Source organism: Phoca vitulina, unplaced genomic scaffold (genome assembly GCF_004348235.1).
Source record: "Phoca vitulina isolate PV1807 unplaced genomic scaffold, GSC_HSeal_1.0 scaffold68, whole genome shotgun sequence".
NCBI classification, from domain to species: domain Eukaryota; kingdom Metazoa; phylum Chordata; class Mammalia; order Carnivora; family Phocidae; genus Phoca; species Phoca vitulina.
The window spans coordinates 4,695,767-4,712,697 of NW_022589771.1; the positions used below are offsets into that span (position 1 = coordinate 4,695,767).

Sequence of the window (16,931 nt, forward strand, 5' to 3'; positions counted from 1 at the left end):
CAGACAGCATGGGTCTTGTTTTTTATCCAATCTGATGGCCTGTATCTTTTGATTGGGGCATTTAGCGCATTTACATTCAGGGTAACTATTGAAAGATATGAATTTAGTGTCATTGTATTCCCTGTAAGATGACTGTTACTGTATATTGTCTGTGTTCCTTTCTGGTCTGTATTACTCTTAGGCTCTCTCTTTGCTTAGAGGACCCTTTTCAATATTTCTGGTAGGGCTGGTTTGGTGTTTGCAAATTCTTTTAGTTTTTGTTTGTCCTGGAAGCTTTTTATCTCTCCTTCTATTTTCAATGACAGCCTAGCTGGATATAGTATTCTTGGCTGCATATTTTTCTCGTTTAGTGCTCTGAATATATCATGCCAGTCCTTTCTGGCCTGCCAGGTCTCTGTGGATAGGTCTGCTGCCAGTCTAATGTTTCTACCATTGTAGGTTACAGACCTCTTGTCCCGAGCTCCTTTCAGAATTTTCTCTTTGTCTCTGAGACTTGTAAGTTTTACTATTAGATGTTGGGGTGTTGACCTATTTTTATTGATTTTTGAGGGGGGTTCTCTGTGCCTCCTGGATTTTGATGCCTGTTTCCTTCCCCAAATTAGGGAAGTTCTCCGCTATAATTTGCTCCAATATACCTTCTGCCCCCCTCTCTCTTTCTTATTCTTCTGGGATCCCAATTATTCTAATACTGTTTCATCTTACGGCATCACTTATCTCTCGAATTCTCCCGTTGTGATCCGGCAGTTGTTTCTGTCTCTTTTTCTCAGCTTCTTTATTCTCCATCATTTGGTCTTCTATATCGCTAGTTCTCTCTTCTGCCTCATTTATCCTAGCAGTTAGAGCCTCCATTTTTGATTGCACCTCATTAATAGCCTTTCTATTTCGACTTGGTTAGATTTTAGTTCTTTTATTTCTCCAGAAAGGGATTCTCTAGTATCTTCTATGCTTTTTTCAAGCCCAGCTAGTATCTTTATAATCGTGTTTCTTAAATCTAGTTCCAACATCTTACTAATGTCTGTATTGATTAGGTCCCTGGCCGTTGGTACTGCCTCTTGTTTTTTTTTTCTTTTTTTTTTTTTGAGGTGAGTTTTTCCATCTTGTCATTTTGTTCAGAGAAGAATAGATGAATGAGAGAACAAAATGCTAAAAGGGTAACAATGACCCCAGAAAAATATACACTAAACAAATCAGAAGAGACCCAAAACCAGGGGGAAAAGAAAAAAAAAGAATATGATCAGGCTGGTGAATAGAACAGAGCCACACCCTAGATTTTGGGTGTATTTTGGTCTGTTAGAGGAAACTGCCTCCCAAAATTTTAAAGAAAGTAAAACCTATATACAAAAATAAGGGTAAATACGATGAAGGGATAGAATATGACTGTAAAGATGTAAATTAAAAAATATTTTAAAAAAGAAATTGATAAGTTGGTTGAAAAAAGAATGAAAAAAAATTTAAAAAGGAGAATGGGATCAGGCAGGAGACTAGGACAACGTCATACACTAGATTTAGGGTATATTTTGGTCTGTTAGAAGAAACTGTATCCCAAAATTTTAAAGTAGGAAAAACTTACATATATACAAAAAATAAGGTTAACTACAATAAAGGATAGAATATGACTCTAAAAATGAAAATTAAAAAGATTTTAAAAGAGGAATTGATAAGATATTCGTTGAAAAAGGGAAAAAGAAAAATCCAAAAAAAATAGAAAAAGAAAAACATAAAGAAAATTTAAAAAATTAACTTTGAAAGACTAAAGAATCATGGTAAAAAAGCCATGAATTCTATGTGCAGTATTCCCCTAGCGCTGGAGTTCTGCTGTTCTCATTGATCGGTAAACTTGGTCTTGGCTGGCTGTTCTCGCTGATCTTCTGGGGGAGGGGCCTGTTGCCGTGGTTCCCAAATGTCTTTGCCGGAGGCGGAATTGCCCCGCCCTTGCCCGGCCCGGGCTAAGTAACCTGCTCGGGTTTGCGCTCCGGAGCTTTTGTTCCCTGCAAGCTTTCCGTACAGCTTTGGAGGCGGAGAGTGAAAATGGCGGCCTCCCAGTCTCCGCCCTGGAGGAGCCGAGAACTCGGGGCCCCGCTCCTCAGTTCACCCCCAGAGAAAAGCAGTCACTCCCGTCTCCCCGGTCTCCGGCCGCACTCCGTGCTCACCCGGCCTGTGACCGCGCATTTCTATCTCTGGCCCCCGACCCCGTGTGGAGTCTCCAGACCCAGCAGATCCCCGCGGTGCGCTCCCGCACCTCTCCTCCCGGGGGAAGAAGGTGAGTCTCCCCGGATCTGCCACTTGTTGGGTCCCTGCTGGAGGAGCAGTGGCCCGACTGTGCCGCGGATCACGGTGTATGACAACCCCGAGCTGAGAGCCCGTGCCTCGGCTCCGTCTCTGCAGCCGGCTTCCCAGCTCCGATCCCTGGGAGCTCTGCCACACTCAGGCACCCCCGGTCTTCCTGTGACCCCGAGGGTCCTGAGACCACACTGTCCCACGAGGGTTCCACCCCCCGCTTAGCCACCAGAGTGACGGCCCTCAGCGGAGCCGACTCTACAAGTTCCGATTTTGTGCTCCGCGGCTCTATCACTTGCCAGAAGCGGCCGACGGAGGCCCCTCCCCCGCCGTCTATCCTCCCGAATATCGCCTCGGATTCACTTCTCCGCACGTCCTACCTTCCAGAAAGTGGTCGCTTTTCTGTTCAGAGAGTTGTTGCTATTCTTTTCTTTGATCTCCTGTTGAGTTTGTAGGTGTTCAGAATGGTTTGATCCCCATCCAGCTGAATTCCTGGGACCAGACGAAATCCAGGTCTCCTACTCCTCTGCCATCTTGCGTCGCCCCCTCCTTTAATTTTTTAAAAAGTTTATTTATTTAAGTCATGTCTGCACCCAACATGTGGTCTCGAACTCAGGACCCCGAGATCAAGAGTTGCACATTCCCCCAGCCCATGCCCCTCCTCCAATGTGAAGTAGCTATTTATAAAATGTGAGGACACAGCTGTTTCCAGATAATACATTTTGACTGGCAACCTTAAATTGGTGCTGTTTTTCAATCACTTAAAAAAACATTTTTTTTCTGAATATAAAAGTAATACATGTACATTGAAGACAATTTGACTTTGGTGAGGGTTTTGATGTACTTGTATATATGTACATATGAAAAAATGAATATAAACTTAAGTGTTGAACAGTGCTAGAATTAACCCCCATGTACCTAACGGAGCTGGGCTTAGGTTCATTTTTCTTTTTCTTTTTTCCATTTTTCTTTTTCAGCCTAAAGGCAATCCTATCATGTGTTGCTCGTTGACATACTTTTTTGACTACCTCGTTCTTTTTGATTTTCTTTAACAGCTTTATTGAGATACAATTGGTATAAAATGTACAGTTTGTGTTACGGGGGACCAGTTTGCTGAAGTTTCCCATATGTGTGGGACTCGGAAAAACCCCGGCCCCCTGCCGGGGCTTTGCTGCCACGCCCACAGCACAGACCGCTCTCTGTTCCTGACTTCTAACTGAATTCCACTGCTGTCAGAGAACATAGTATCAACTGAATTCTTTTCCAAATTTCTTGAGATTTGTTCTTATGGCCCAGAATGTGGTCCGTATTGGTAAATGTGTTCTTGAAAACAATGTATATTCTGCTGTGTGGGTGGAACATTCTGCACTTGGCTGTTAGGTCACACTGGTCTCTGCCCTCGCTTCATTCCTGCCCACTTGCCGCTACTGAGCAGAATAGGGCTGTTGACATCTCTGTCTTTGTGGGTTTCCATAAACTGCTGCAGCTTCATCATGGTTGTTTCTTCCTTTTCGAACTCTTATTAGGCGCATAAATGTTTAGTGTTGCTCTGTCTTGTGTGTGCACTGAACCTTTACCATTATGAAATGACCATTGCCACCCCTGGTAATCCTGTTTGCTCTGAGTCTGCAGCATCTGATGCGAATCTAGCCACTCTGCCTTTCTTCTTCTTTTTTTTTAATCAAAGTATAGTTGCTTTTTTTAAAGATTTTTTAAAATTTTATTTATTTAGCAGAGAGAGATATCACGAGCAGGGGGAGGGGCAGAGGAAGAAGCAGACCTCCGCTGAGCAGGGAGCCCAGTATGGGGCTCGATCCTAGGACCCCGGGATCATGACCTGAGCTGAAGGCAGACACCCAACTGACTGAGCCACCCAGGCGCCCCACTCTCTCTGTATTACTTTTGATTAGCATTATTAGCCAGACACATCTTTTTTCCACCCTGTGACTTTTTAAGGGATTTGAGTATTTATATATATATATTTTAAAGATTTTACTTATTTATTTGACAGGGAGGGACACAGTGAGAGAGGGAACACAAGCAGGGGGAGTGGGAGAGGGAGAAGCAGGCTTCCCGTGGAGCAAGGAGCCCGATGTGGGACTCGATCCCAGGACCCTGGGATCACGACCTGAGCCGAAGGCAGATGCTTAATGACTGAGCCACCCAGGCGCCCCTTGAGTATTTATATTTAAAGGAGGCTTCTTCTGGGTAGCAAATAGTCAGGTCTTGCTTTTCATCTAATTCGACAAGCTCTGCTTTGTCTTCCGGGTGTTCCGACCAGAGATTGGCAGATAACAGCCTGCAGGCCAAATCTGGCCTGTCGTTTTTTGTACGGCCTGTAAAAAACGGTTTTACATTTTTAAAGGGGTGTGAAAAAAAAAAAAATCCAAAAAGAATGTGACAGAAATCCTCCATGACCCAAAAAACCCTAACACATTTACTTTGTGATCCTTTTCCAGAAAATTTTGCTGACCCCCAGTGTAGATTCTGTTTAATGTGATGATTGATAAGGTGGTGGTTTCATCTACCATGTGGTCCCATGTTTTCTCTTTGTCTCTTCTGTTCTTTTTCCCCCTTTTCTGCCTTCTTTTGGATTATTTTTATTTCTCTTCATCGCGGCTCGTGTCTTAGGTCCAGCTCTGTGTCGGCATAGCGGTTGCTTTAGGGTTTATAGGATGCACTTTTGAGGGACTTGCTCGACTCCTAAACACAGGAGGAGAAGTTCCTTCCGTCGCCCCTTGCGATCTTGTTGGCGTGCATTTGACTTACACATGTGTTATAAACCACCCACGACAACGGTGTCATTTTTGCTTTAATCCAGTTATTTTCTTACGTATTTAAAGTGAAGAGTGCAGATGTGATCATTGCCTAGGTAGTTACCATGTCTGGTGCTCATCTCTCCTTTTTGTAGGTCCTGGTTTCTGTCTGACTTCACTGATCTTCTGCTTGAAGGGCTTCTGTTAGTGCAATTTTAGTGCAAATGGACTGTGATGATTTCTTTCTTTTCTTCAGCTTCATTGAGGTATAATTGACACATAAAAGCTACACACATTTAAGGTATACAGTATGAGGTTTTGTTGTATGTATGTACTGTAAAGTGATCACCACCAGCTAATATCCATCAGCTCATGTGGATACCGTTGTCCTTCTTTACACTTTTCTTTTCTTTTTCCTTCCTTCCTTCCCTTTTTCTTTTCTTTTCTTTTCTTTTTTCTCTCTTTCTCTCTCTCTCAAGATCTACCCCCACTATTCTATTCTCTGCTGCTGAGTTGGACTCTTAGATTCCACGTACAAATGAGACCCTGCAGAGTTTGTCTTTCTCCGTCTGGCTTATTTCACTTGGTATCCTGTCCTCCAGGTTTATCCATGTGGTCACAAAAGGCAGGATGTCCTTTTCTAAGGCTGGATAATACTCTAGTGTGTGTGTCTCTTGTGATAAATTCTTCCAACTTGTGTATGTCTAAGAACATCCTTATCCTCACTTTGAAGGACACTCTTGCTTGGTACAGGATTCTGGGTTGACCAGGTTTTCCTTTCCAGCACTCCACAGTCTTACTGCTTGTGTTATTTCTAAGATGAAATTAGGTATAATTCTTCTTGTTCCTTCATACAGATTATTTTGTTTTGCTTTATTCTCTATGTTTGTATGATTCTGTCGCTGGTTTTCAGCAGTTCACTGTTGTAATCTACTTCGCCTTTCTTGTGCTTGGGAATCTTTGAGCCTCTTGGATCTGTGAGCTTACAGTTGCCCTCAAATTTGGGAAGGTTTTGGTGATTATTTCTTCAGATGCTTTCTGCCTCCCATCCCTTATCGGGGTCCTCTGACTATATGGATGTTGAGTTTCTTAGTGTGTTCCCACGGTTTACTGACGTTCTCCCTTTATGTTTCCAGGATTTTGTTCTGTGTTTCACGGATCGTTTCTACTATGTTTTCAAGTTCACGTGATAGTCTTTTTTTTTTCTTCTTGCAGATATATATTCTATTAATGCCATGCAGTGTATTTCTTGTCTCACATCCTATAGTTTTTATCTCTAGAAATTTGACTTAGGTCTTGATTATAGCTTCTGTGTCTCTGATGAACGCAGCTGACATTATTAGAGGTCCTGTGTCTCTGCTTCGCACTTCTGGTATTCCCTCCGGCATCCCGAGTGGAACGCAGTTACAGTAACGGTCTTCACAGCCTGTCTCCTAACACTACCATCTGTGTCATTTCTTGCCACGCTTCAGATGATTGGTTTGCCCCCTTGCCATGAATTGTGTTTTTTTATTTCTGTGTGAATTATGAATTGTGTTTTCCTGCTTCTTTGCACACTTGTACATTTTTTATTGGACGCCAGACATTGTGAACTTCACCTTGTTGGGTGCTTGGGATATTACGATTGACAAGAAGTATGTATTTGGTATTTGTCTCCATTTCTGGCACAGAGCTCCTGAAACTTTTGGAATTTCCTAAGCGATAAGATGTCTTGTGTTATGTTAATAAGGTGACTTTTGAAAACATCCTAGTGTAGGGCTGGCCTGTGATTATTGTTGAAACTCTTGGTCCCGCCCCCTGACCTGCAGGGAGGGAGAGCGGCTGGAGGTTGAAGCAGTTCTGTCTGTCCAATGAAACCACCATAAAAACCAAAAAGGAGAGGGTTTGGAGCGCTTTCAGGCTGGTAAACACGGGGGACTGGGGAGAGTGGCCCTTGGAGGGCACAGAAGCTCCGCCCCCTTCCATGGACCTTGCCCTGGGCATGACTTCCATCTGGCTGTTCCTGAGTTACATTCTTCTAAAAAATATACATATATATATATTTATTTATTTGTCAGAGAGAGAGAGAGAGCATGAGCAGGAGGAGGGGCAGAGGTAGAGGGAGAAGCAGGCTCCCCGCTGAGCAGGGAGCCCGACGCAGGGCTCGATCCCAGGACCCTGAGATCATGACCCAAGCTGAAGGTAGACACTTAACTGACTGAGCCACCCAGGCGCCCCCTGAGTTATATTCTTTTATAATAAACCAGTAATGTAGTAAGAAAGCTGTTTCTCTTAGTTCCATGAGCTGCTCTAGCAAATTAATCAAGCTCAGGGTCGGGGGTGGTTGGTCCCTCTGATCTGTAGCCAGTGGGTCAGAAGCACAGGTGACGAGAGCCTGGGCTTTTAACTCACATCAGAAGTAGTGGGATCTGATGCTGTTTCTGGGTAGATAGTGTCAGAAGTGAGTTGAATTCCTGGACATCCTGCTGGTGTGTGAGAATCGCCTATTGGTAATTTAACCCCCAACACGTTGAAATTGGGTCCAGGTACCCAAAAGGGTGCTGAATACTTTTGTCTTCTTGCAGGTATTCTTGACACGTGTCCTGGGTCACGTTTAAGTTACTTAGAGTCCTGTGTTGTCTCGCTCTGAAGCTTCTTTAGATGAGATCAGAGCAAAGTGCAGTGCGTGGTTCCTTTCCCCCCGGGACGGACGAGAGATCCTTAGGACTTTTAACTGATGCCCTTTGAATTGGGCTTGGGGTTTTTGGCCTTTTTTTCTTTTTTCACCCTGAGAAACAGCAAACAGGAAGCAGTTGGCAGTAGCTACTGTTCTCGGCCCTACCTGGGAGCTCCGAGCTCTGTTCTTTCCAACCCTTTCGAGTGGTCCTTTGACCAGCCTTCACTCAATTTTGGTCAGCACTCAGCTGAAGGCTCGGGGGAGGCCCTCCAGAGATGCATGGAATTTCTGTCTAAAGCCACCTCCTGCCCTGCATTGTGCCTTCAAACTCCAGGAGCCTCAGCACTGCCCCCCCAGCCCAGGAGGCTGCCCAACTCTGCCTGTCTCCCCCACCCTGCACTACAACCCCAAACGTTCTCAAGGCAACTGTCGGGCTCCCTTCGTTGTCTTCCCATCTCTCGGGACTTCTCGCTCCTTGCTCAGTTAGCAGTATCTTCAGAGCCTTTCTTTCTTCACGTATTTTCCCCAATATTTTAGTTGTTTCAGGTCGCGGGGTCATTCTGGCCCCTCTTACTCCATCTTGTCTGGAAGTAGAGATGGTTTCCGGTGATTTTCATTGCCTCCCGTCACGCTGCGCGGGGGTTTTGGTGCTTTGCGTGAAGCACGCCTCACCCACATTAGTGTATGTGTTAAAGCTTCTCTTTTCGCGAAGCAAGTATGTTTTTAAGAAAAATGACCTGTGGGAAGGCATTTGCCACTTAAGATTCTACCGTATAAAGGATTCTTACAAATCAGGAGAAGAAGAAATTGTAACAGAAATATAAATGGTCAGTGAGTGTGTGTTTTGTTTTTTTTTTAAAGTTTTATTTATTTATTTGACAGAGACAGTGAGAGAGGGAACACAAGCAGGGGGAGCGGGAGAGGGAGAAGCAGACTCCCCGCAGAGCAAGGAGCCCGATGTGAGGCTCGATCCCAGGACCCTGAGATCATGACCTGAGCCGAAGGCAGACGCTTAACGACTGAGCCACCCAGGCGCCCTAAGTGTGTGTGTTTTAAATGGTGGCTTTAGCCATGGGCATTTTGGGCCCTCGATGAACAAAAGGCCAGCCTCCCTCTGCTTTTGGGTATTTGCAGGCTCTTGTGCATTGCCGGACTCTTCGAGGCCACGCAGAAGCAGGCATGAATCCACACAAACAGAATCCACGTTAGCAAGGAAATTGTTCTAACCGAATCTGTTTTTTCCCTCATTTTACACCATTCTGATAAGGCCATTGTTATGTTATTTTGACTTTTTCTTTCCTCAATTAAAAAAACAAAAAAACAAAAAAAAGGATGTTATTAGGCAGGCATTAGGGTCTTGAGGCTTTAGTTACAGAAAAATGAAATGCATAGCAACATTGTGTTTTCGTGCCTAAATGTTCATTATGGTAATTAAACATGGGTGAGGTGGGTAACAAGGCCTTTTTCATTTTCCAAGTGAAACGTAAAATGCCAGATAAATTCTCTACTTCTGAGAAGGGCAGATACGTCTGATGTAGCGAATCCCCTGGAAGAGCCTTTCCCCACTGTCTGCTGGCACGGGTCTCCAGGTGAATCGTCACTGTGTGTCCCTTTGTTCCCGGGCAGGCTGTGAATTCCATGTCGCCCTCACGTACCATTCCTGATTCCAGGGCCTCCCTACACTGTAGGTGGGACGCGGGGCAAGCATGGGGCAGGGAAGAATCTCCGGGTCTGACCGGGTGGTCTTGGAGCCCATTCAGACTGGGGGTCGGGCTGGTAGGAGGACAGTCACCCGAGAGCATGAAGTCAGGTTGACTACGCCGGGGCCATCCTGTGATTCGGGCAGGCTCTGCCAAGCTCCGCACGCTCACCCACGGGGCTCCGCAGCTTGGCCTCCCCAGAGCGCCTGATGCTTCTGCCCGGGCCCTTCGGCATTGCACGTTGCTCTCCACCACGTAGGCTCGGCACCTGCAGTCCTTGGAACATGCTGTGCTGGGGGGCAGGGACTGGACCGTCTGAAGGCCCGCTGCCACAGAGCGCGCCCCCCTTGGCGCCTGCCCCGTGAGGCCGTGGGGTCGTAAGGCGAATGTTCTCTCTTTTCCAGAGGGTACAGACAGAGTGCTCATTTCATAGCTGTGGATTTTCCCCCTTCTGTCTCCTCAGAAATTGCAGGTGCTCCAGTGTCTGAAATCTCTGGGCCTTTCTCAACAGACGATGTGGCCAGCAACTGCGTCCCCGCCCTGCCTTTGAATGAGCCCATTTTGTGGATCGTCTCTTATACGCTCATGAGCGTGTGTGGAATCATCCTTCTCATCCTGATCATCCTGTTGCTGCTTCCCTTTCGGTGTCGGCACCTGCCCCGCGATCCCGAGGTTGTCAATGATGAGTCCTCTCTCGTCCGGCACCGCTGGAAATGAAGAGCAGAGGCCGAACTCGAGCGACCTTGAACTCTCTGTGAAGAGAGTTACATTTCAGGTGGAGCAGGCGGGGTCGTAAGGCAGGGCTGCTCCCTGTGTCCACTAGTCTTAAATCTGTTCTGCTCCCAGATGCCTTCCAGATTACACTGTATTTTGATTCTTGATTTTAAAGCTTCCTTCTTCTCCCTCACTTCCAAGAAAAATTATAATAAAAAACACCTCATTCTAAACCAAAAGAGAGTGAATTGGGCTTCAGGCTTTCTGTGACTGGTCATGCCAAACTGTCGAGGTGTGCCACCAAAAAAAAAGGCAAGCTTCTGGCTAGTTCTCTTCCTCCCGTCTCTGGAGAAATGAGTACGTATGGTTCGTAACTCCTCTTAGCTAACGGGAAGCTTTTCATATTAATTGCATTTAAGGGTGTTTTGCACCAGGCCTCAGCCTGGGTCCGAGAGTACAAGAGGCTTTTGCAATATGGTGGCAGGAGAACCAGCCTGGGGCCTGACGATCTCACCATCCTGCCTGCTTCTGAATCAGAAACAGAGCCCTTTTCTGAGCCTCTGTGTGCTCTGAGTGCGAGCCAGAGTCCTCCCGGAGGGGAACATCACTCAACGGTCTTCACCAGCCTCTTCTGAAGAGGAAAGCCTTTGTCCGTCCTGGTAGAGTAGGAAGGAAACCTACTCTTTTGTACTCAGTGCTTCTGTAGTCTTGTTGGGATAAAGATAAAAAGCTACTACCTCTGTGGAGACATTGCCCAGGGCCCTGTGCCCGGGTCGGGCTGTGGGCAGCCTGGTTCCAGCCGTTGGCCTCGGCGAAAAGAATCCTCCTTCCAACAGGCCAGGGTAGCCTGGTGCCGTTCTGTCTCCAAGCGGGTCGTCGTGTCACATGCTTACTCTTACTTAAAATTAACAAAAGGTGTTTTGGTGAGAAAAGCAAATCCTCTTTCGCTAGCGTAGTTGTTTGTGTTTCCAAATCTCTGGAGGTGGGTTGGGTATTCGCTGGAGGGAAATAGGGAGATGGCTCCATGCCCATCCTTCTGACCAACTCTCAGGGGAAGGAAGACACAAGACATGCAGAGGACTTGAAGCAACTGCTTCTCCCACGCTTTCAGACCGCGTGTTTGCATTTTGCAGAAACCCCTAGCCTCCAGCACGGCTGCCCGTGTCAGCATAAACACATCTGTGGAGGTGTTTACCCACACGCCTCCTCCCCGGGGCGTGTTTAGTCTTCGGGGACGGGTGCAGTGCTCTCCCTCCATGGGGAACCTCCCTCTTAACTATCATTAATTTGATAAATTAATTTCTTCACCAAAAAAAAAAAGCAGAAGCCTTAACTCGTTGCAGTCAGCCTTCTGCGATCAGATAGAATGAGAAGAAGGGTTCAAAGCCAATATCCCTTCTCATGTTCAGTGTTCGCATTGCCTCACTATTGGGATGAGCTGGAGGTACGATAGAATCCTACTGGAAGGGCTAACTGGAGCGTCTCCTCTGGCTGGATTGTCATTTCTGTTCAAGATAGGCTGCATGTGGGTGTTTGAGCCATCGGCTCTGCTCACTGGACCAGGGCAGGTCCATATTGGGGAATATAGGACCGGAGAACTGTGGGGCCACTCTCACACATGTCATGGTGTCCTTGCAGATGTTCCAGCAGCAGCGGGTTTGAATTGCATCTTAGAACCTGAACCTTCTGGGCCCTCTCCCAGAAACAGTTTGAGTATGGCGTGCATGAAGCCCTCATGACGGTGGGGTAGCAGGAGGGGATTCTGTTACCAGGTACTCATTATGGTGTCTGGTCTCGGCTAGGTGAATGGTAGTAATTCCAAAATACACCTCAGTGTTAGAAATCTCTGGAAGTCTAATTCTCTCGTCCCATGGGCTTTTCCATCCCTTCCCGTTTTGTGGTCGGAAGGGAAGGCAGTCCTTCCAGAGCGGACCGTCCCTGCGCTGTGAAAATGCGGACCCCTGAAATAAAAGGAGGGAGTTGCAGAGATGACCCGGTTCGTTTGGCTGCTTATTCCTTCACACAGGCGCCTTCTCCAATTTCTCGTGTTCGGTTTCTGAGCTGGGGAACATTTCTGTTACAGCGGATCGGCAGGCGCTGTTCCCAGAGTACATGATAAAAGCACGGCAGATCTCAAGCTAGGCTATTTGAATCAAGTTTGCTATAATGCTCTGAATTTCATATCAGATTTATCCACCTTCTCATCTCCGATGTCATTGGACGTGACATTTTAATGGAGATGCTTAAATTATAAAAGCATAACTTAGCAACAAGAAGGAAACAATTGAACGTGGGACATTTTCCTGGCATGCCTTGCTGTCGAAAATTGGACTTTTGAGTCAAAACCCTGGTTAGTGACACCCACCTCCTCGAATTATGTAAATTGATACCGAGCTTGGAAAACCTTCAAGGAGGCTTGCTTTGAACGGGAAAGGAAGTAACAGTCGTCTGAGGGTGTCATTTTTACCTTGTAACCTGCGGAAAAAGCCGGAAGACGGTCCTTTCCTGAAAGCTGCACTTTGCAACCCTGTCGTCAGATGCTGTCAGCCCTCCTATAAGAAATGGATGCTTCTTCATGAACAATGTTTTTTTAATAGGGTGATTCTTTATATTCTTGATAAGTTATTTGGAAGCCCCACATGAAATCCTGTCTTGAGTAGCTGGAACTGTCTATGAAAACTAGCAAGAAACAAGATGGGGACTGAATCTGATTTTTCTCCACCCTCCCCCTCGGGAGTTTTAAAAAGCACCACCGTGATTGGTGCCAGGTCATCTGGCATTTCCCATACAGTATGTTGTATTTCTTCGGAACCAAAAAACAAGTACCTGGCATTAAAGAAACAGATTCTTGGCATGTGACTTCTGGGAATGTTTTCCGGAACACAGTCCGCTCCTGAACGTTTGGAAAGATTTTACCTGACTCATTGTGAGATGCAGAGGTTTTTGGTTAAGGGGTCAATTTGGGGTCAGTTATAATTCAAAATTTGGAAAGTAATCCCCAGCAAGGCAGCATTACCAGCTCCTCAGAGCTTTGGGTAATAGATTTAGCAAGCAGGTCTGGTGTAGGGATTGCATTGTCTTATTGAAGAAGTGAGAGCAGATTATTTCATAATTTAATAGGTTCCTGTGCAAATGAAAAATTTGTCACGTTCCTCTTACCGGGCCCCCGCGTGGTGGCTTGCCAAGTGTGGTTCAGTTCTAAGTTCTGGCCTAGGGCCATGTGATGTCACGGGGAATAAATCACTGCCCTCCCAAAAGCCTGCCATAAGCAACAATGATCGAGTTTCACCAGCTTCTCCTTATTAGGAGGGACCAGATACCTGGGTGGACTCCCAGTGTGCCTTTTTCCTGCACAAACTGATTACAACTGATTACAGAACTGTTCAGACAAAACACTTGCCACCGATTTTTTTTTCTTTTTTAGGAAAAACAAACATAAAACGTCATAAAATGTAAAATTGGGGAGATAGAAGATTTTTAGTGCCAAGGAAACTCTACAACGACAGAAGCTATTGTGGACATTTCTAGTGGGTTTTAAGAATTTCAGATTTGGACTTAACGGCAGTTTACCTATTAAATGGCAAGCAGGAAAAAATACATTTTGAGAGTAGGGAAGGAAAAGAGAAACGTAATCAAAAGTATACAAAGTATGCAGAAGTGGCTGTTCTGGAAAAGTCGCTTTAATTAATTACCAGAACCCTCAGATTTCTCTCACCCGTAAAGTTGCGTCAACTGGAGATGTGATGTATTCTACATAGCAGCAAACCCCGAACTCCAGGAGTATTCAAGCTGGAGTCATGTGGACAAAGTGAGAATGTGGCCCCTCACGCTTCACCCGAGCCAGGTGAAGGTTCATTAGAGGAATAGGGAAGGGGATGGTTGGGACTTGGAAGGTTCTAGAACGTAGGAAGGGAGGTGGGGTAGGAAGTCCTATCCCTTGGTCAGCAGGTGTCCGCAAAGGTCTGGGTGAACTGAGGACATGTCCTAGGCAACTCATTTCCACCCTTGGAAATGATTTTTTTTTTGCACCCCTACTTTTCAGGAACTTTCCAAAGGAACCTCTCAGGATTTATCGTTTATCAAAGAGAAACTTGCTTTGCAGCCATATTTAGGCACCTGCATTCTAACAAAACTAGAGACGCATGAGCTCCCAAGCAGGTCATGGTCCTTAGGCTGTAGGTTCAAGGTTGCGCACTGGGAAGTTGATAGGACAGGGTCCCAACAGGCTGAAGCCAGCAGGGGTGGTTAGCAGTTACCTTTAGGGTCTGAGCATCTGACAGTTGCATCGAAAGCCAAAGCGACTCAAGACACGCCACATCCACCCACCCTGCCGGGGCAGCCCACTGATTTCAGAAAGAATCCGACAGGTTCCTGACCACATTCCTTCTCTGGGAACACCTGCCGTCAGAGACACTTGGAGACACTTGGAGCATCTCGTGGGGCCATGCCAGCCTGGAGCTCACCCTGGTCCTAGTAGGAATCCGTGCAGTTCACTAGGCTCCCCGGGTGTCCTAGTGAACGCAGCCAGGGGCTTGGGCACACGCCCTGGCTTGGTGAGAATGTCATCCTGGGGTTAATTCTGAGTGTCACGAGGACACATGACCTCAACCAATCAATACAGATCCAGATAAATTCAGATCCAGCCCACCCACTGCAAGAGCGGCTCCAGGGTACCTGGCCTTCGATGCTTGAGAGCCTCCACGTGTCCCGGAAAGCCCTCGGGTACTTGGTGGGCACCGTTGGCGAAACAGTGAGTCTGGATGTGCCCAGCTCACATCTCGGGACACAGGACAGGTGTGCTAGTAAAATCCCCGTCTCGCCTCTAACTATCTGCTGATCAGTGTTTGCCCGAGCCTGTGGGGCGGTGAGATGTGGACAGCTCCCTTTGCAGAGGCAGAATTATTTGTACAGGATCAAAAGTGGATAAAGTGGTAAAGTGGAAATGGTATGTAACACACAGGTGTGCTCCGCACCGATCACGTGGAGTGTTTTGCCAATATAGATGTATAATGATAAATTATATAATTACAAATGATCGGTTTATAAAAGAGGTTTATAGAATGGCATCGCTAAGGAGAAGAAGGCTTGAGCATCTTGGAAACCTTCTTTACCTTTGGCGTTTTTCCACAGGATTTTCTTTTCTTTTCTTTTTTCCTACCTCCACGGGATTTTCTTCATTTAGGTTGGAATATATTTTTTCATGGGACATGCACGGACCCAGACTACCATGAGAAGGCGAGTGTCTCCAGAGGGCAGGGCTTCCTTTTTCTCTGTTAAATGCCATACGTACAGGTCGCTGAAAGTTTCCCATAAAACCGAAGTGTTCGCTTGCTTCCGTCTACCTATTGAAGTAAAATTTCACACGAGCCTTATAATTTCAAAGTTAATGCTTCTGAATGAAAGTTAAAAAAAACATTAAAAGATGATCTTTTCGAGGTTAAAAAACAAAGCTGGTTAAGGATCTGTTTCATCTGTAGTGAAAATCACCCAAAATAAACTTCCTTAATTCCATTTTCTTATATACAATTTTGTGTTCTCTGTTGCTAGGGGTAACAACTTGGAATTGCTTTTTCTCATTTTCCTCATTGGAGATAATGTGTCATCTAGCGTGGAAGGTGGTACACATTCTTAACAGTGAGCTTGGGAATCCTGTTTGGCCTTGGAACGACCTGGAATGTGAGGGGGCTGCATGAACGAGCGTTCTCTACTTCCGAAAGCAGCGTGTTTAAAAACCGGAATGAGTGGGATTGGTCATGTGCTAATAAAAGCCGGGTTTTTGTAATCTAGGAGGAGGTATTTCTTGCTCTTTCTGCTCATTCGCACAGTCAAATAGACTGCAAGCTTAAAATCCCCATGTTCAGTCCCTGGAAGCTGCGTCTCGTTTTGTTCTTGAGGGTGACCTTGTGGGGTGCCTGATCCGACCGGGGAGCTCGCGCACCTCGTCTTCTGAAGGGGTGCTCCGTTAGCAGCGGGGCTTTGCAGAATGTATTTCTGTGTACAACTTGTATTTCTGAAAAGGCTTAAGATAATTTGTTGTTTCCCTTCTGAGATTTCCCTCTGTGTTTCGGCGTGCCATGTTGATTTAAAAGGAAGCTGTGTAGGCCAGCAGTTGGGGTGAAGGGGCGTGCACCCCGGTTGTTGTGCACCTCAAAACTCGAGTTTTCTAAAATAATCTTATTTTTCTACCTTGTATGCGCGCCACGAATTTAAGATGTATACCATTGAAAAGGAAATAAAAAGAGTTTGGTTTGTTTGAATAAACAATACTTTCAACCTGTTGGGTTTGGAATTGTTCTGATGCTTTTGTTCAAGTCACGCTTCTGAAATTAAAGTCCGTGTCACGTCCTGGTCCACTTGCCTCCACTCCCACCATATAGGTTCCTGGAAAGCGTCAAAGATAAAACGGAATGTAGGGAGAGTCCACACCCAATCACTGAGCTGTAAAATCCACCTTGCTTTGGACCGTGAGAACCCTCAGGAGTGGGAAGAGACCACATATAGATAAGCACGTTTAAGGGGTCGTAAAGATTGCACAGGGTGTCAGCCTCGTCCTGGGGACTGACCTTGGCCAGGCAGGGTGCTCAAGCTGCTCTGCTTGCACATCACCCTGCAAGGACGTGGTGTTCTCCGAATCCGACAGACAGACACATGCCCAGGAACACCCAGAGGAGTATTTGCCTGGGAGTGGACCCTGGTCCGGCCCCCTGAGAGCAGACCTCGGCTCCCCACTGTCTCGCCAGGTGGTGTGCTGAGCCGTACCTTCCAAAAGCGTAAGGGTCCAGCTGAGTGGGGCAGTTTCTCGAGAGGGATGTTGCCAACTTGGGGGAA

At 46.2% G+C, this 16,931-nt stretch overlaps 1 protein-coding gene across 2 annotated transcripts in view; it reads left to right on the forward strand.

Moving 5' to 3' along the window:
• Nucleotides 1-16,369, forward strand: part of BACE2 (beta-secretase 2) — a 91,795-nt gene extending 75,426 nt beyond the window's left edge. The window contains exon 9 of one of the 2 annotated variants that reach the window (XM_032392518.1): nucleotides 9,853-16,369. In XM_032392518.1, the coding sequence (XP_032248409.1) occupies nucleotides 9,853-10,106 (254 nt within the window). In that variant the 3' untranslated portion in view covers nucleotides 10,107-16,369. The remainder of the gene's footprint in view (nucleotides 1-9,852) is intronic. The other variant, XM_032392519.1, reaches the window with a different exon arrangement.
• The last annotated feature ends 562 nt before the right edge of the window (nucleotides 16,370-16,931 follow it).